Source organism: Struthio camelus, chromosome 4 (assembly GCF_040807025.1).
Source record: "Struthio camelus isolate bStrCam1 chromosome 4, bStrCam1.hap1, whole genome shotgun sequence".
NCBI classification, from domain to species: Eukaryota; Metazoa; Chordata; class Aves; order Struthioniformes; family Struthionidae; genus Struthio; species Struthio camelus.
In genome coordinates this window covers 66,603,756-66,624,155 of record NC_090945.1, presented here as the reverse complement: position 1 = coordinate 66,624,155, position 20,400 = coordinate 66,603,756, and the positions used below count along the sequence as shown (strand labels likewise).

The window sequence follows — 20,400 nt, the reverse complement described above, 5'->3', positions numbered from 1 at the left end:
TCTGAGATTTATGGTCCGTCTTTGCCTATTCAGGTGCATTTTTTTTTTCTCATTGAGTAAAAGAGTTTATATAAATACTTATTTGTGTTTTCCTAGGCCAGGAGTAGGAACTGTAATTCTGACAGGTATTCTAGTTGTGTTTTCAACTCAAGGCTAGTATTCTTATAATTGAGCTATTTCAAACATTTGTGTAAAATCTCAGTTCGGTCTTGTATTTTTACAAAGGAAAAGACGACCGTTTTCAGCAGCAGAAAGAATATACAATGCAAAGTGTTATTGAATACACAGACCTTCAAAGATCTAGGCTTTTTGTTCACAAGCTCCAAAAGGTTCAGTGAAGAATATTCTCAGTTACACAGACCTTAATTTTTATTCTGTTTTGGTAGAGTATACTGTGGAACTTGCAGAAAACTGGATATAACCCAACTGATGGGCATGTTCTCACTGCAAACTTAAGCTGTCTTGTCTGTTTTCTCTAGGCTGAAATGTTGCTTCTTTTTATGAAATGCTAGGGCAAAGTTATTAAATAAAAAATGGAGAGTAAATTTCTCTTTCCTGAGTTTGGTCCAGACGTCTAAACAACGACTCGGTTGCTGACGCTGCTCAGGAACGTGTTCCAGCGCAAACAGGTCGAGGCTGTACGATCTGCTTGTGGCGGGACTGGGCTGTTCAAAGACAGAGTTGTCATGGGACAGAGACATTCTTTAAAGACTCAGAGCTGTATTAAGATTTTAGTCAGGATTAATGTTAGATATTTTAGCTTTTTATTTCCCTCGTAATATTTCTTTAAAACTTTTATTAGTTCCCTTCTTTCAGTGTGAGTTTGCAGGTCATCTGATAGGTCTAACAGGGGGCATCGTCAGAATTTTAGAAGTACACCTAATGCTCTAATTTCCTGCTTAAGACTCTCAGGGACAAGGTAACTGCCCTGCTTTAGGGAATAACACCCACTCTCATAGTGTATGGTTTGCTGCAGTCTCTCTCTGCAGTACGCTGCAGAGTTACTCTGCAGTAACTTCTAACACAACTACCTCACAACTACCTTCATCTTAATTCAGCAGGCGCTGGCAACCCAATTTTGGTTTTGTAGCTAGCGGTTCCTTGAGCTTGTTTTCCTTTCTCAGACTATAAAAACATCAAGATCCTGTAGAAGGTAGCAGTCCTGGAGCGATTACCAAAACTTTCAGTTTTCAGTGATCACAGATCCTGGTTGCAGAGGAAGTGGAACACTGCTGGTGTTAGCACAGCTAGTTCCAGCGGGAGCGTATCTTTGATGCCAAATACTGTAGTCCTTCAAGATGGATTTTGAAGTTATCTTCTGTGAAAATGCTACGTCAGTGCGTGGAGCAACTAATACAGACAAAGACCAGATGTATCCTTTCTCTGCTAAGTATTGTGCTAAGGAGCATGATGCATAACATGGTAAAGTTTGTAATTGCTCAGTTAAATCAGCTGGCTTTGTTAGGACTCTGTTGAGGGTTAGCGTAACATTGCAAATGTTTGATAAGCAGGTATTCCCCCTCCTCCTCCCCTTCTCAAATTCAGCAGAACTTCTATAAACTGCCGAGGCTGACAAGGTATAAAGCATCCAGATAATGGATTCTAATATATTCTCAAAGAAAATAATCCGCGTACTCTCTCAGATCAGTGGACACAGCTCTGAAATGATGATCAGAAGCCTCTGGAAAGCAAGATTTGCTTCCTCATTTTCTCAACAGAAGGTGCTATGCAGTGCCTGAACTGATGGTTACAGTGATTTTAACTTTATAGCTATTACACAACTCAGTGGAACTCAGTGGAAGAGGTTTCCAAGTCAGAATCCCTTGAACTGTTTAGAAATAGCTGTTAAGACTCACTAAATTGAAGTGTTAAGGCCCTCCTGTACACGAGCTGTGTCAGAGGAGGCTGACAAACTGTCACCGAATGAAGAATTTTTTTGTTCCTCCCCTAACCAGCCCTCTCCCAGTTTCACCGTGAAGGCAGATAAGGGAATAAAAAAGTCCAAACCCAAGGAATCTCATGAAGCTCATTTAACTCCAGTGCTCAAGCAAGCTTAGCACATTACACATGCCACTCCAAAGCCCTGCCTCTGATGGGCAAATATTACAACTTGCAGCGCAAGCAGGAACGAAAATGAACTGTGCACATCGTTTCTGAAGATGCAAGTAATAGATAAGATTTTGCTCTCTCTTTTTTTCTAAAAAATACATATGTTTGTAGTGAGTCATAGTGCCAAATGGCCAAAGTTGTACCTGAAAGTAGGAAGACAGTTTGTTTCCAGTGAGAAACTGGAAATTGGTCTCCTATGCTTTTCTTCCTGTTTCACCTAATCCAAAGAATAAAAAAAAAAAAAAAGATAGAAAAGACAAAATGAATGTTATTTGATTTTCTCAGCATGAATAAGACAGCAATAGTTTCCGTGTTTCTTTTGGCCTTCTGGATGGTATGAGAGTAGCTGTCTTTGCAGAATAACCTTATTTTTCATGTGACCACTCATACATTGTACCTGGCAGCCTGTGTCAGAGCTCTGTTAGAGCTAGAGGCAGATCCTGTTTACAGGATGTACAACTTGTCTTCAGAAATTCCGGGTAACAATCTGCTTGCTGTGACCTCAAAGCAGCCACAGATCAACTGAACAGAATTGTATTTACACATGATACAGGCATTCACTAGGCTTTTTATTACTACCTACTAGCCACAGATCACGAGACTATAATCTCTTACTCACTCAAACTCCGCCCTCTGAATGAATGATTGCTTGTTCCACTTTTCAATCAACAGCATTTGTTACAGCTACTAAAACTACCAGCAGCATATTTGAAGTAAAAGCTCTGGTCTCTTCCTTCTTGCTTTCGCAGGAGGAAAAATGTATTATTTATTCTCATCCCAAATATTTGCTTAAAGAGGGAAACGATTTCCATCTTACATAATTCATCTGCCAGCATTTTTCCCAGACACTATGCTCATTCATGTAAAGAATGGCTCTATACATTAGAAGTTAAAAGGGCTGTAGCTTCTTACCTAGACAGAAACAAAATATTCTGAAAGTTACCACTCATTTTATTTTTAATGTGACAGTGACTTTACAAACATTGAGCAGATCACAACTGATTTCCTCAGAACACCCCCATCAGCATGAATAGGCACCTGATCCTGAATAATTCCTGCTATAAGTGAAGGCAACTTTTTTTCTCCCAGTGAAAGCCTATCCAAATTGTTCCAGGAAGCAGTCCTCGTTAGTTGCCATTAACGCCTTTGTACGTGCTAAATTGATATGGCCAAATGATTTTGTAATTGTAATTTTAATTTGATGTTCTTTTCCTCACAGTTGATCAGCATGCTTGGTATAAAATATGAGCTAGTCACCTACAGTTTAGTGCCTCTTATCATCTATTCTGAATGCTCTTTTTCCTTGTTCGCTGGCTAACAGAAAAGGGGAGGAAAAGGCAATCACAAAGCCCTGGCTGCCTCTGCTCCAGCTAAGGGTTAAGGGTAGATGCAGAGATTTATTGAAATGCAAAGGTGAAAGAGATATTATGTACATGCATTCCTATGACAAGGAAAATTATCTGTACTGAGAGTGGCCTTTTCAGTGAGTCATCTCCATACCTACCACTTCAGTGTTGAAATTGAGATTGAGAACTGGCTAGATGGCCGAGCTCAGAGGGTTGTGGTCAGTGGCACAGAGTCTAGTTGGAGGCCTGGAGCTAGCGGTGTCCCCCAGGGGTCAGTCCTGGGTCCAGTCTTGTTCAATGTATTCCTCAATGACCTGGAGGAAGGCACAGAGTGCACCCTCAGCAAGTTTGCTGATGATACTAAACTGGGGGGAGTGGCTGACACACCAGAAGGCTGTGCTGCCATTCAGGGGGACCTGGACAGGCTGGAGAGCTGGGCGGAGAGGAACCTCCTGAAGTTCAACCAAGGCAAGTGCAAGGTCCTGCACCTGGGGAGAAATAACCCCACGCACCAGTACAGGCTGGGGACTGACCTGCTGGAAAGCAGCTCTGCCGAGAAGGACCTGGGAGTGCTGGTGGACAACAAGTGGAGCATGAGCCAGCAGTGTGCCCTTGTGGCCAGGAAGGCCAATGGTATCCTGGGGTGCATTAGGCAGAGTGTTGCCAGCAGGTGGAGGGAGGTGATCCTGCCCCTCTACTCAGCCGATCACCTCCCCCTCTACTCAGCCCTGGGGAGGCCACATCTGCAGTACTGTGTCCAATTGTGGGCTCCCCAGTACAAGAGAGACATGGCACTACTGGAGAGAGTTCAGTGGACGGCTACCAAGATGATGAGGGGACTGGAGCATCTCTCCTCTGAAGAAAGGCTGAGAGAGCTGGGCCTGTTCAGCCTGGAGAAGAGAAGACTGAGAGGCGATCTCATAAATATGTACAAGTATCTGAAGGAAGGGTGTTGAGAGGATGAGGCCAGTCTCTTTTCTGTGGTGCCCAGCAACAGGACAAGAGGCAATGGGCACAAACTGAAACACAGGCAGTTCCATCTGAACCTGAGGAAAAACTTCTTTCCTGTGAGGGTGACTGAGCACTGGAAGAGGTTGCCCAGAGAGGCTGTGGAGTCTTCTTCCTTGGAGATATTCAAAACCTGCCTGGATGCGATCCTGGGAAATATGCTCTAGAGGACCCTGTTGGAGCAGAGAGGTTGGACTAGATGATCTCCAGAGGTCCCTTTCAACCTCAACCATTCTGTGATTCTGTGATTCTGTGAAATGGCTTGAATTCTTACATTGCTTGAGAAGAGAAAATGAAAAATGGCAAACAAATTACTTTCAGTGTATCAATTGGTTATGTAATACTGCTGTTCACTGAACATTCAGAACAGCTACAGTGATCAGATTTTTTTAAATAAAAAGTCTGAATTACAAACAAACAGATTATGACTACTGAGGATGAAAAATTGTCGCAATTAAAGCTTCATAAAATTTAATAAAATGTCTGGACGGTTTTGTCTTTAGGCAACTTTTACAATCTGGCCATGAATTTTGGCAGAAGGTTACTCTGAGGTATGTTCTGAGAAGATCAGATGAGGAGAGGGACTCAGCTGGTCACCATCTTCAAGACTGGCCCATGGCAGTTCTTAACGTTCTCGTGATCATCCTGTAATATAATAATCTGTAATATATTAATTTCCACAACTGCTTTTGTGGCACTCTTGAAAGTCCTTCCAGGAGTCAGAACATATAACAGCCCATCACTCTATTGTAATATAACTGACATGCCAAATAGTAGTCCTACTCCTCCAGCACCAGTAAGATTGTATCTTTGCAAGCTATTTGGCTCCTACTACAGATTCCAGTAATCAAAGTGCTGCCTCATATATTTTAGCCATTCATTCTGCCATTGTTTTCCTTTAGATTTGGTACCTCTGGATGTATCTCTGGATATTGTGTAAACAGATTGACTCTTTGCTTATTTTTTAAATAAACAAAATTCAGCTTCAACCGCAATCTGCCTACCCAACATCTTCTAGCTGGAATGGAGTCTTTTTCCCTATACGGAATTTAACAAATTAAAAAAAGCGTAAGCAAACCTTCCATAATAGTAAGAGAAATAGCTGCAATGATCAGCTGCAATGTTTGCTGAACATCCTGTGCTTTTAGACTTTTAGAAAATATTTGTACTTGCTTTACTTTTTATGTGTTACAGAAGAAAAAATCTCTGCACTACTACTGTTAATATTGTATCGAAAAAATCTAAAAATTAGGATTAAAATTCTAAAATGAGGAGATATAAAAAAAAAAGTTCTCACAGAACTACAGCCCTCGCTTATAGCTAATGACTGTTTCTTCTTACTGGCTGAAAGAGCTTTTGTCTTTTTAGCAGCATTTTAGCCTATTACCAGGCTACTTTGCTGGTTTAAGGAGGTGCCTAGGCTCTGGGTCTTTGATAATAAGACCATACGGAGTAATAGTCTTGTCAGATGAGGAAAATGCTTAATTCTCTTCCATTCTCTCAGTCCCATCTCTTTAACTGGAGGTAGATAAGATCTATGGCCCAGAGTTTCTTATTCCATTGAGGATCAGGAATACAAGACCACTTTAAATACTTCTTACAATTTTCTCTTGAGCTGATGACTTTCCCGCCGCAAAACATAAACTTCAGTAACTCAGAACCAACTGAGAAAAAGTAACTAGATGAATCCTCTCTTCTTAGCAAAAGTAGAGCACATACATAAACTTTCCACGTGAAATGGAGAACTAGGAGGTTGCCAGTAGTACATTTTATATAATTTGAGGGCAGATGTGAATAACTTCTAATCAGAAGACACACTTGAATTTTACTCTCAGTCCTACTCACAGAAGTGTTTATTTTCACAACATTGGAGAATCAAATGGTCATTGGACAATTTAGCAATAATCTAGTGGTCATAGCTTATTCGAAGTTACGTTAATGTAGTTAAAGTTTGTATATGTAATGTTTTTAATAAATAAATCAGACTGTCTTAATTTTCAGCCGAGCTTTTACTTACTAAGTCTTCTCTTTCCTGTTGTCTGCCTTTCTTGCATTTCTTTCTTTGCAGTTTGTGATTTGTTTCCCCCGTGTCCGCCAACTTTCTTTCTCATTCGTTATTATCAGCCTGTTTCTGTATCTGGTTAATTCTTTCTTCCTTTTGAGTCTTCAGATCTACTCAGAGCTTCCTGCACTCTCATCTGGTAGTTTGGAGAGACTGTAAATAGCAGCAAAAATATTTTGTTCCTTTGTTCTACTGTTCAAACCTGCTTCCAGGGCCTTTTAGTACTGGCTGGGCATATGTGTTGGAAAGAACTGCAGATTATTTCCTATCCCTTTTTCTATTTAGATTAATCAATGTGTGTCACAAAGCACACGGGCTTTTTTCATCCACAAAAGTGAATGAAAGAATTGCTGATGGAAATGGTAACTCAAACCATGCAAATTTTTTTTTAAATTATTTAAGTGATTTAGCTTTCTACTGTAAAGCTCAATGAAAGGATGGAAGACAGGACTGATTAAAGAATGCCAGGTTACCCATACAGCCAAGTGCACTCAGAAGCATTGAACAGGATCTATTATTAGTGAGCTCACTATTATTAGTGAGCAGGACTAACAACTGGAAGTAACACAAATAGCTTAACTCTAGATCTTGACCGAGTGTGCCGTCTGCAAAAAGATAAATATGTGCACTTGTAGGAAACATTGTTTCCACATTGTAGCAACAATATAGCACATATCAATGCCAGACCTTATGAGGGAAAGGTGATTTTTATTTAAAATAAAAATTGAAATGAAAGTTTACAGTCACTCACAATCTCACAGTTTCACACTCGCAAGCACCAGAATATGTGTGTGTCCAAGAAGTCTGTACAGCTGTCAAGTACGAAGACACAGGTGCTTAAGTTGTCTATCTAGCAGCTAGGCACTGTTGATGCTTGTGCCCAGATGTTTTGTCCATGATCCATTGCAATTACATGCAGAACACGGGGTGCCACCTGTCAAGTCCTCATGACACCTGGGTCCTTTGTAGGGTGGCTACCATGTGCAAGTTTTGGATATTCCTTTTTGCACTCCTTTCTGTTAAAGAGCGATCACTATCTCCATCCTGTCCCACTTATGTGAGTCATTAGCGTTAGCAGATGTCATGCTGAGAGCCCGCTCCCTGCTGTGTGCTGCTCCTGGTGCCTCCACACCTAGACATTCCCATTCATTCTCCAGACACACTGGTTTTAGCCTTTCTGTTAAAACTCTCCACACCCAGAGGGGCCACAATCTAAATTATTTAATTTACAAATATTCTAACCCTAAGATCCAGCCCCTGCTGCTGAATGGGGCGAGTGACCTATCAACGGAGGACATGGAAAAGGCTGAGATACTCAAAGCTATCTTTGCCTTGGCCTTTACAGCAAATTCTGCTCTCAGACATCCCAAACCTCTATGTCTAGTGGTAAAATTTGGAGGGGGACACATGCTACCAACAGTAAGGAAGGTTGAATTAGGAACCATGTAAGTAAATTCAATGTATTCTAGTCCATAGGACTGGACAGGAGGTGCATGTGAAGGTGCCAAGGACACTGGCTGATGTCATGGTGCTGATTCCTATCGTCTTTGGAAGAGTGTGGCAACCAGAAGTGGTCTCCAGGGAAAAGGGCAAAATAAAAAAAATCTGGAAAAAGGCAAATATCACATCCATTATCAAAACAAGTTCCAGAGAACTACAGATCACTGACCCTTATCTCTCTCCAGAGATTATAATGGAACTAATCTCTCTGGAAGCCATTCCCAGGCCCATGAAGGACAAGAAGGTGATCTGGAAAAGCCAGCAAAGATTTACCAAAATGTTTGTCTTCTATGATGAGATGTTTGGCTGTACAGATAAGGGGATAGGAATGGATTACCTTGATTTTAGTAAAGCTTGTGAAACGGTGTCCATACCATATTCGTAGTCCAGGAAGGGAGATATGGACCAGATGAGTGGACCTCCCTCCCAAAAATGAGAAAAAGAATGCAGTAATTCTTGAAGAAGAATTAAATCATAGTATTTCATATTTAGAAGAAACTTAATTACTTGTACATTTTCCCTTATTTGCTCTAGCGACATCACCATTCCAGCATTACCAAATGTCTGATAAACACGAATGGCAAAGTCCACCTCTGTAAACAAGCTCATCCAAACTGAACTGGTCATTCGGAAGTTTGCATACTTCCCATGCTTCAGGAAAACTTCTGAGCAGAGATGTTGGACTAGATGGTCTCCAGAGGTCTCTTCCAGCCTCAACTGTTCTCAGATGGTGGGAAAAACAAGCTGAACACTTTACTCTAAGAGCAGCTGTCAGCACTGCAAAGTCAAGCTGGCAAGTGGTTACGAGTGGTGTTCCCTCAGTGCTGACACTAGGTAATACCCCTTGCAATAATATAAGAGAGAGGCTCAACTGGATAGAAAGCAGCTTTGCAGAAAAGGACCTGACAGTCCTGCTGGACAAGGGAGGCATGTCAATGGTGTGTCCCTCCAACAACGATGGTAAACCATATATTGGGCTATATTAGCAAAAGCATAGCCAGCAGTTCAAATACAGTGATGATACTCCTCTGTTTGGCACTTGGGAGACTGCATCTGGAGTCTATGCCCTGTTTTGGCCTCCTCAGTACAAGAAAGATGTTGATAAACTGGAGTGAGTACAGCAAAGGGCCATCGAGATGGTAAGGGCTGGAGAACAATATGTACAAGGAGGGACTGAGAGAGCTGAGTTTGTTCAGCCTGGAAAGGGAAGATTAAGGGGGAATTAAATTGCTGTCTTCAACTACCTTGAGTGTTCAAAGGGAAGATAAAGTTAGACTTTTCTTGGAGATGTACAGTAAAGGGACAAGAGGCAATGGTGTCCATGTACAGCAAGAAAAATTCTAACCAGACATAAGAAAACAAAAAATCATAGTGAGAGTGGTTAAGCACTGGAAAAGGCTGTCCAGAGAACGCAGATCTTTGAGATTTTCAAGTTAACTGGACAAAGTCTTGAACAACCCAACGTAACTTTGAACTTGGCCTTGACTTGAATAGGAGGGTTAGACATGATGACCTCTGGAGGTCCTAAATTAGTCTAGAATTCTTCGATAAAGTACCGCAGGACACTCAGCAGTAGGTGGGTCCTCCCATTGAAGCTACTTGTGTTTTAAGTTTCTGTGGATTCGTAGATCCTCCAGCCCAGGTTAGATACCTTCTCTGGTTTGGAGCTTAGGCAGCTGGACCTGCATGATGTGATGTGGCAGTGCATCAGGAGGTCCTGATGATGATGACTGATAATGGAACTACAATCTTTATCTTCTTCCTTGGTAAATCTGTATCTGGACTTACATAGTGGTGTTGCTTCTTACCTCATCAGTTTATTCCCTCAGTACAATATTTCCATTTAATATGCTTCTATTGTGAGATCTTTTGATAAGGTGCCTTGATGAGCAGTGACCTCACTCAGCTACAGCACATACACGGTACTTGAGAGTAACCTTTTCCAGAACTCTTGATTTGAGGACTTTCTAGTTGAAATTGGCAGGTGAGAATGAACAGATCTAGCAGGAGGATTTTTAGCAAAACTCATTTTCTACTTCAGGCCCATAGGCTTACATTGAACTGCTCTCTCTTACTGTTCCCAACCCACAGCTAATCCTTTGAGGCATGGCATTTCTCTATAGAACTCTTGCAATCCATATCCTTTGACTCCCGTGGCTCTCTCAATTAAAACAGTTTCCATTCATTCAGGAAACTTACCTCTTGTGTGCCCCCTTTATGAATTCTTATCTCTTTGTATTTTAAAATTAATAAATTAATTAAATTAACAGCTGGTTTCTTTGTTTCCATCTGGGGAATTTACTTTGCTCCAGCTCCCCTCCCTAAAGTTAAACACACTAAACAAGTTTTCCTAAGATGCAGCCATTTCATTGTTCTCTTTGAATAAGATCTACTCAGATACTGTTGGTCTTTAAATACCGTTGTATTCAGCAACAGAAATGATAAGGCTATGCATAGACTTCACAGTTTAGACAGAATTCACTAGGTTTACAGGGAGATTTCCCAAATCACCATGTGCTGTATAGAAATTTTAAAGTTTTGTTTATTGCATGAAAATACACTTCAGCTGAAATGGAGTGAGTAGGCATGACTTTCGGGCAGGGCACACACAGAACTGGTCAAGCTCTTCCCGAAACCGGGGGAGAGTACTGCGGCGGGGGCAGGCAGAGCTCCGAGTGCCTTTATTCTACATGTGGCCGAAAAGTAACTGCAATTCGGTGGTAGTATTTACAAAGAAGGAGCAGTAAAATATTTATTTATTCATTGCACTGGCTGTCATGCGGCTCAACTGCACCCACCGGCTTTCGTGAATATCGCTGTTTGCATAGACGTTAGATGCCCGGGCCCGGCGGGGCGGGCGCACACAGGGGCACCGCCGCCAGGCGGGCACCGGCCGCTTCCTGGGCAGCAGCGGCGGTTATCAAACCCGGCCGGAGCCCCAGCCACGAGCTCGTCCTACGGCAACCCGCCAAAACTACCGGCCCTAACTTTTTCTCCACAGCCTTGGCCGCACCTCACTGCGCTTCCTCGGCGGCGGGCCGCCCCCGCTCCCCCGTCACGTTACCCCGCGCGGCACCTGAGGCAAGCCGGCGCCGACGGGCGCCAACTGCCGCGCTGGGGGAGCCGCGCGCCGCTGCCGCCCCTCCCCCCGCCCCCGCGCCCTGACGGACGCGGCCTCGCCCCGCCCATCGCGCCCCCCGCCGCCGCCGCCGCTTTCTCCTCAGCCGCCCCCGCCGGCTGCTCGTCCCGCCCCCGCCCCTCCCTCGGCGCCTTCTGGCGCCTCGCAGTATCGCCTCCTCCCCCCCCGCCCACCGGTGACGTCGGCGCGCGGTGACGTGTCGCCCTGGCGGCGGCGGCGGCTGGCGGCAGCGTGGGGCCGGCGCTCGGGCAGGGGGCGGGGGCGAGCGGGCAGCGCCGCGGCGGAGCTCCGGCCCCTTCGCTTCCTCTGCGCTTCGCTGCCGCAGCGGCACCGATGAGCGGGCTCCGAGCGCCCAGCGGGGCCGCGGGCGGCCGGCCGGCGGCAGCGGGGACGGCGGTGCCGGCCTGCCTGCTTGTGCTGGCGCTGCTCGTGGCCGGCGCCGCCGCCGCCGGGGGATGCGGGCTGGAGGCGGCGGACGTGGCCGGCGGCAAAAGGGGAGCAAGGGGAGGCGGCGCCGCCTCTGCGGCGGAGAGCGCGGCCGTTGTGACAGGTAACGGCTCCCGCGCGTGCCGCCGCCGCCGCGGGGGGAGGGGAGCAGCGCGGAGCGGAGCATCCATGCCGCCGCGCTGCCCCGCGGGGCCGGGGCCGGGGCCGCCCCTCGCCGCCGGCTGCGGAGCCGCCGCGCGTGAGGCGCTGCCGCCCCAGCGCTGTGGAGCCGCCTGCCTTCCTCCTCCTCCCCCTCCTCCGCGGGGCGAGCGACAATGCGGCTCTGCGGAGGGGCGGGCAGGGCAGGCGGGGATGCCGGCGTTGCCGGCGGGAGCGAGCGGCGGCGGCAGCAATGCGGTACTGAGGGCGGCGGGGGCTGCCCCTCCCCGCGGAGAGCCTGCCGCAGGGTATTTACCGGATCCTGCTGAATGCCGGCATTGTTGCGGCGCGGAGCCGCTTCTTCCGCGTCGGCCCCCGCGGCGCTGGGCGGGTGCGGCGGGGGCTGGCCGGTACCCAGCCGCCGGGGACGCGGCTGGCCGCACAGCGGGGCGGCTCCGCCGCGAAGGGCGGCGGCGGCCCCGGCACGCAGGTGGCGGGCGGCGGCTGCCGGGGCGAGCGCCGCGGGGCCGCCGGGGGCTGCGGCCGGGCCGGCGCTCGCCGACTCGCAGGTAGCGCTGCGTGGCAGCGCCGCTGGCTGCACGGCTGCCGAGGAGCCAGGTGCTGCCGCGAGAAACATGCCTCCCTTCCCCGTGCCCTGCGGGGGATTTTAGCTCCCCAGAGAGGTCTGGAAAGCTTTTGCTTTCAGTTAATACTTTAGAAAGACTGAATACACTCGTGCTACTGTACTTCTGGTGGATGGTAATGGTGCAGTTGAAAACAGAATTTACACAGAGGCATTTGGAAGAATCTCATCAGCAGGCTTTGACTGCTTCGGAGAAGTTCTTGCACACGTTTTGAAACTAACTTACAATAAACAGGCGGAAGTTTTAGAGTCTTCAGACTCTGCTCCATTAGGAAAAAGGGATTTGTATGTTAGGAAGTGTTTAAAAGCATTTACAACTGTGTCATACCATAATGTGCATTTTCAAGAAGCATGTTGTGGTTAAAAAGCACATAATTGGAGGGAGAGGGAGAGACAGAAGAGAGAAGGAAAAAAAATACCTCTTCTAATTCCAAGTACTGTGCACTTCTTATCAGAGCAAAAGCTTCTGGCATCCTTTCAAATAGCATTGACATGCTGAGCTAAAATTACTAGACTTCAGTCGATCAAGTGTACACGGATTTCTTATCAACACACATATAACACTTAAAACATATTTTTTTAATTACAGTCATTGAAACCTCCACTTTGTTCCTGAAGTAATCTCGAGATAGAGGTGCAACATGACGTTATTTAGTGATCTTATTTGAAGCTTGGGCGCGTTTCTGAAATTTAAATTTTCCAATTTGTTGGCTTGCCTTATAAGCTAAGGAAGCTGGAACATCCACAGCCTGAGACAGGAGTCATACCTCCCAAGGGTGCTGTGAAAAATGCTGTTTTGGAACAGCTTTTTTTTTTTGTCAGATGTAATTAATCTGGCTGTAGGTGATGTTATATGGTTCTTACTATGTATAGTGCTGATGCTGTCTACATTTCATGCTTAATCGTTTTTAAAGTGTCAATTTATATGAAAAAGGCAAGATCTTTTTTCATGTTTTATGGACTGTACCATCACTGTGGTGAGAAGCTTGTTAGTCCTCCACATCTCAAAAGAGTGAATCTTGTGGAAAAAATAAACTTACTCAGTAGATTTAATGTCTTATGGGTGGATTTTTTTATGCATTACTTATGTACTTGCCACACTGAACTTGTTGTGTATGTTTAAAAGCCATCTTGGAATCAGCCTTTATCTTTAGGAGGTTTTTAATAATATATATCTGCTTGATAAAAATGCAGTTTTCCAGTTAATATCTTCAGTTGGTTGCATGTCTGGTTGGTAACCTGGATAGTTTGAGTGACTCTTTGCAAAGCCAGAACTCTTAAAGCTTATGAGAAAAATATAGGACTGTTCAGGCAGTGATTTTAATCGTGTTGTCTAGCATTCTTTCCTCAAAAGATAAAGCTTGTAGGTGTGACATTAAGTTAGGATGGATTTCAAACACTCAGCTGGCGAACAATAGTTATTTTACTCTTCTTGTTTGCACTTTTGTGTCTAGTCTTGAGTGCTAAGCAAGCCAAAAAGGACAGAGGAGAGCAGCAACAGGGATTGAGAGGCTCAGAAAAAAATTAAAATGGCTTTAGTTTGAGGTGCTGGAAAAGGCTGTGGGAGAGGTGTTTTGCTAAATATGTACAAGTAATTTGCAAAAAGACATTAATGGAAAAAGTGTGTGTGTGTGTGTTTTTTTTTTTTTTTTTTTCTTACTATATCTCCTCTGCGATTAAGAGGAAATAGCTTATACTGCAGTGGAGGAGATCTAGGTTAAATATTTACTGGACAATTTTTATGTATAAGATTTAAGTTGTATAGGTAATTCAACAAATTCCTATCACTGGAAGTTTTTGCTGGATTAGAGAAGTTGGCAAAGGTAATCTAGAGATACACTGACAGGCAACAGAACAATGCATGGGGCTGTGCAACTCATTTAGGACTAGGAAACGGCCCATGATTCTGCTCCTGCCATATTTCATCAGATGTTCAGGGCTCACTCAGTTGTTTACTTATTAGGTTATCATCACTGCTGTCTTTTTGTATGTGCCTTTTTAATGACACTTCTTAAATGACAGCCATATACATAACATCTGACACTACTGAAGGCATTTAGTCGTGCTTATGAAAATCAGATCTACAAAACTGTTTCTACTGAGTGGAATATGGCAAGACTATCTTCCTTTTTAATCATTATGAGTCTGTGCTTGCTCTCTGATTTGGTAGAAAGTTTTAAGGAATCTTCTACTCCAAGCCCCAACACTGAGCTTTTGCATTCAGTTTAGTAATGGACTTTAAGTTGCTCTGTAATTCTGGAGAAATTATATCTATATTTTTCTCTCATTTAAAAGTCTAAATTTAGTTGCTGATCAGGAAATTAGGTTGTCTTTCAGGTGAGCTAGAGAATCGGGAACTGTATTTGGCTAATAAAGTTCTTTCAGAATGGTTTAGAGCATTTAGCTAGACCATTCTGAAGGGTAGCACTACTGAAGAAACAACATAATGTGACTTTTTTCTGAAAGTCATTGGAAGACTTGTGCTTTTTTTTCAGTGAATTCCCATTCTGGAATTTCTCCATCGTCTTAATACTCAGAGTTCTTCAAGTTAATGTGACTTTGAAGTAAGGTTTTTGAGATGTGAGAGTTTCTAGTAAACTATTTTTTTAGCTGCAACTTCACAATTGGTTTAAGCCACTCTAGTGTGGGTGGCTGCTGAAGAGTGGTTTTCCTCTTGGGAGCTGATCCCCACCCCAGCTGGTCATGTGAGCAGTAGTGTTAGCACAGGAGAGGAAGCAGCAGCAGGCATACTCATCCCAGCACTCATCGCTGACAAGGAGGGAGGGAGTTCCTGCTTTGCCTTCTATTTTGTACCCTTTTTGTCCCTAGTGTCTGTAAGCACTGTCTGTTGCTTTAACTTATAGGAACGTGGCAGGAAACAGGCAGCAGAAAAACCAATGGGTTTCTTATCAGACTCTTTCGTGAGATGCTTTAACTAGCACCAGTGCAAGGAAGAAGATAGGACTGTGTGAGCGGCGTCAGAAGTGAGCCAAGGGATGTCTGCCCCTGTGATGACAGTGAGTCATCAGCTGTCTGCAGCATTGCATCCCTGAAGTGACTATGAAACTGCAGTATCAGGGATTACATTGACATTTTTAAGCTAGAGTAATCCATTTCAAAGTTGGTAATTGTGTGTGAGGCTTCAGGTATGTTGGAGTAATACGAAGAGAGCAGTGATTCTGATCATGTAGCAAAATGATCTTTGCCTGAGTATCTTCACCAGGACAGGTCTTAAAAGGTTGTGAGCTATGTAATTTCTGTCACTTATCTAGCAAGCTGCTGTTTAAGGTCAGTAATTTCTGTAGTGGCAAAATCTGAGCATTCTGAGCTTGTTTTGTTCTGTTACTTACATTTGTAGGTCTATAGTTAAGCACTTCATAATCTAGTCCTACCATTTCCCCAGGTTGACAGAAATTAGAGTCCTTCTCTCATTTAGTTGATGGTAATGCCTCAGTGCAGAGTCATCAGTCTGTGAAATCTGGTTATTCATTTCCCCTCTGCTCTGTTTCCTTAGATTTTCTTTTAATTTCTTAGTATATTCCTTACTCTCGATGGTAAAGAATAGGAAAAATCCAACAAAGAAACCTTGTGCAACTAGGTTTTAGGCTTTTGATTGCTCAATCAGCAGTTGGTGTGTTGGCATAACTGCCAGGTATAGACAAAGACAGCTGCGGTTGCCTGGATTTTTTTAGAGATTTTTGAAACAAAGATAAAATCAATAGCCAGCAAAACCGTTGTTCTATGTTTATGTAGTTAATGTTGATTTCTGATCAGTGGCACTGGAATCTCACTTAGAGATAAGATCTGAAGCACTCAATTTGCTTTGCCTCTAGCTGAGTATTTCTGCCTTTGCAGGCTTTAGGGTGTTTTCACTGTAACTTTTCAGTGTTCCTGGTAAGTGTTCTGCATGTTCTGGTGTCCTGTGAACTTATTTCTTTTCTTGACCATCAGCTTTGTCTCTCCTGAAGGCTTCTCTGGTCTTACTGTTGGGAATTCACTAGGTTATTTTGCTACTATTTTCTTTTTCTTTGCTCACAGCAATCTGAGGTAGACCCTGTCTTAAAACCCTTTGTCCCCCCACTCCTGGCTGATCGCTCCATCAGCGGGTTCCTATGTTGTTCTTTCAGCTATCAGCTATCCGAAGAAATCTCAGCTATTCTAGGGACCTCCTATTAGGCCTTGACGAGCTGCTCCTTACAGAACTTGGCCATGACTCATTTTTTTTCTAGCTAAACACAGTGATACTTATCTATCATAATTAGGTTGAGCTGGCAGGTGTCTGTCACAGGAGGGCTGGATCCATGACAGGAGCAGTTGATCTTGTGAAGCCTCCCCATGAGGATCACTGTGAAAAACAGCTAAAATGTAGTTTGCTAATTTCCTTTTTTCAAGTTTGTATAAAGTAAGCAATTTGTTATCCTTTTAATTGATCATAGTTTTGTATTATGATTTATATGTTCTCTTGTATTTAATATTTATGTTGTCAACCAGTACTAGATGGGAAGAGCATTCTGAAAAAAGCTGCTATGCTTGGGGGGGGGGAGGGGGGAAGAAAAATTACTATAGCTTTCAGGTTTTTGTGTTTTCTAATGCATTGTCTAGAACTCAGTCAAAAGAAGTGTATCTCACATAAGAGTTGATTCTAACTTACTGCAGGAGCAATGATATAAAAGAAAAATTCATTGGTGTTAGACTGTTTGTTACATCCTATCTGTGAAAGTAGCTTTTTAAAATACAGGAATTTGAGATGTTTATCTTGACCATGTATGGTATATGCTAAGAGTAAATAATTGCTATGTATGTTGTCCTAAAGTAAGCATGTATATGTTTTACAAAAGTGAATTTCAAGTTATTACATAAGCTGGTGTTATTTTTCCTTTGGATATTTTACTAAGTCTCTCATGTCACTATGGAAACTATCTTTGTATATCTGAAAGGGGGAGAGGGTGAATAAAATGAAGATGCATAGTTATAATATAAAAGTGGCGTAGACAGACCGTGATGATTGTCTGCATGCTATAAAATTTGAGTTTCTGTTTACCTGAATTTTGTGAAAACTTCCAACTTAACTGAAAAGAATCACATATTTGTTTCTACATCTTCTCTGTTTTTTTTTTTTTTTTCCTCTGGACTTTGCCCCTTTTCCTTCAAATCCCAGAAGCACAGCATTTTTCAGAGGCCTATTAAAGAATCCTTAAATCTGTTTAATGAAAAGTACTCTGGAGTTTTAACTAAAATCTTTATTTGAAATTGAAGATAATGTTCTTGGCAGAACAGTTAAGAATTTGAGTTAACAGAATCCATTAACAGAATTGTTGACTCATTTGAGTCAACAGAATTTGAGTTAAGAACCAGTTTTATTTGTAATCTCATTCTTGTGGTCTTTAGCAAGGAATTTTATCAGGAGACTATTTCCTTTGTATGCAGATAGTGTTATATCACGGCAAGTGAATCTTTCTTGCTTCTCCAGTGATTCCTGGATGCAAAGATGGAAGAGAATCTGTCACTGCCTATTGTGGCTTGTATTGCATACCACAAGCAGCACCACAGAAACTTGTGTAAATTGGAATGATTGTTGAGGCTGCTTGGGTTGCATGAAGCTTTTTCAAATTCTGTAGTTAGCTCAGAATTTATAGGAATGCAAAACTAGCTTTAATCCTTTCCCTCTAGGCCATGCTTTCTGTTTCCTACCTTTTCCTTTGCCACTTGAAGCATTTAAAAACTGAGAGCAGCCCAGCCCTCTAGTACTGTTTCCAGTTAAAATTTTAATTTTGGATTTTGTGTACCTTTTGTTTCTGTGGTTAATTGTTTGTAAGACATTTTGTCATTCACTTGGCCCCCGAAACTAGTGTGGATATTGATACTTGTAAAATATTAATTTAAACACATTTTTGTCCAATAAAAAGTTAGGGAAGACATGTTAGACTTCTAAAACTGTGTAGCTTTTCCTTAAAACTGGAAACTTTCCATACCTGAAGGTGTGGTACAGTAGCTTTCTGGCTTTGTAGTTTAGAATAAAGGAAGGAGTTAGTTGTATGTGAATCACTAAGCACATGTAGTAGTGTTGAACAGATAGAAAAACAGTGGTTTTTTTTGATTCCATCAGGTGACTGTGTGAACTGAATTAATAAAAATTGGGTTCTCTGCAAGTTAGTTGTGTCATTTAGCAAGGAAACTTTCACACAAACATTCTTTTCCTCTCCTGATTTTTTTTTTTTCCTGTAGATGTGGTGGCAGTTGATAGCTGAGTGAATGATTAAGTGATTTTTAGACTTCTACTGTACAGTCTCTGTTTATGTACATAAATATGTTCAGCGAGATTTGCTAGAAAATTATCAATGTGACTTTTGTTCATATACTGAAATTCCATAGTCCCAACCACAGGATTTTACTTGAAACTCACCAAAATGTTGTTTCTCCTTTTCTACCCCTGTTATTCAGCAGGTCATTTTCCCATTTGTATGCATAAGCCTAAAGCAATTAACAAGAACACATTTTATGTTTTCTCTCCCTAACTATAGTGAACTCAGTCTTAAAATGACAAACTTGATTAGCTTTTTTCTGAGTTTGAAATGCTACTCGGTATTTTTGTTTGAAGAACAAGCACCCAAACCACACGATGCATTATGATTTTGAAATAAATGCTGAACTTAATCATTTTGAGTAGGAGACTTCCTTCTACTGTATTTTTTTTTAATTCTTGATCGCTACATATAGAAGGTTGCGTTCTTAATATAACATCGCATGTTTATAAGAAACATCGTTGGCTTAAGCTATTTTTCATTGCCTAAAGATTTAAAAATTGTTCTTTTTTTTGTATCGTAGTGCTATGTGTGGTTTACTGTTTCATGATATCATATAGCTCAATGCTCTTACTGTGATGTAGCAAGATGGAAAAAAAAGTCTCTATCCTTTTCAGTTGCAAATGGTGTTCATCAGGACATCTGTCTTGTCCTGTGTATATTAACCTTTTATTTTTTCTTTGGAATTGCTGGTACTATTTTGGCACATGGCAGTCTCCCTCTGCCCAATTCATCTACTGAAAAGAGTTGTTGTAGCCATAAAGGGTATTTACTTTTTAAACAGCTTGGTAATAGTAAAGTGCAGATAAGAGACAGTGAAATGAATTCCATTGACTCATAAACATTAAAACTTTTATTATGTATTCTCTGGGACTTCATTTGAAAACTACATTTCAAGTAAATGAATATTTTGGCTTTGGTCATATGCAACTGTCATCCCTGTAACTGGTCTTATTTTGGTTGTATTGCAAGCAGTGGGAATGAGACCATCTTTTAAGGATGTGGTTTTACTATCAAACTAAACTGACTTCAGTGTAGCCTGCTCCTGCAAAAAGGGATGCCCCTCCTTTGTGCTTGTTGCTTCCTCTTCCTCCTTGCTTGTTGTCTGTGTTTCAACTGCTTCCTTGATGTTATTTTGGCTTAAGGTGAACTATTTTGGGGAATTGACTGAGCTGGAGGTTAACCTTCGTATTTTTTCAGCAGGATTGGGTCACCACTTCAGTTCACTGCACAAGGGCATCTGCAGGAAGATAACAGCTTTGGAGGAAGGTAGTGTTATCCTTTCTGCTAGAAGCCCACACGTACCAAGTAAATAGTAAGTGACTGAGAAAGGTGGGTAAGGGAGATCTGGCTACCTATGAAAGAGCAGTGTTTTACTCAGATTTTATCATCCGTGAAATTAAAAAATGACATTCAAAATTGATAAAGGAAATACTTAATTCACAGAATTTGCAGAGGTAGACTTTCAGATTACTGGTAGAGCCAGGATTTTAGCAGAGCTTCTTAGAGATTGATTGTTATGGATGCTACCACCCTAATTCATTACAAAACAAAGTTTTTTTTCTATGAAACCTCTGTTTCAGGAGTTACATCGGTTTTTACTAGTGCAAAGGTGTTTGTCTTTGATTTATTGTAAGACCGTGTTAACATTAAAATCACTTACCTAGCATAATTGTTTAGTCTCATAAAGCAAAGCTGATGAAAAG

At 42.6% G+C, this 20,400-nt stretch overlaps 1 protein-coding gene across 5 annotated transcripts in view; it reads left to right on the top strand.

The window, feature by feature from the left end:
• Positions 1-11,482: 11,482 nt before the first annotated feature.
• STIM2 (stromal interaction molecule 2) overlaps positions 11,483-20,400 on the top strand; it is a 72,706-nt gene continuing 63,788 nt past the window's right edge. For 2 of the 5 annotated variants that reach the window (XM_068943227.1, XM_068943231.1), the window contains exons 1-2: positions 11,483-11,714; positions 19,895-19,963. In XM_068943227.1, coding sequence (XP_068799328.1) covers positions 11,498-11,714; positions 19,895-19,963 — 286 coding nt within the window. In that variant the 5' untranslated portion in view covers positions 11,483-11,497. Of the gene's footprint in view, positions 11,715-19,894; positions 20,010-20,400 lie in introns of all 5 variants that reach the window. The other 3 variants (XM_068943229.1, XM_068943232.1, XM_068943230.1) reach the window with 3 other exon arrangements.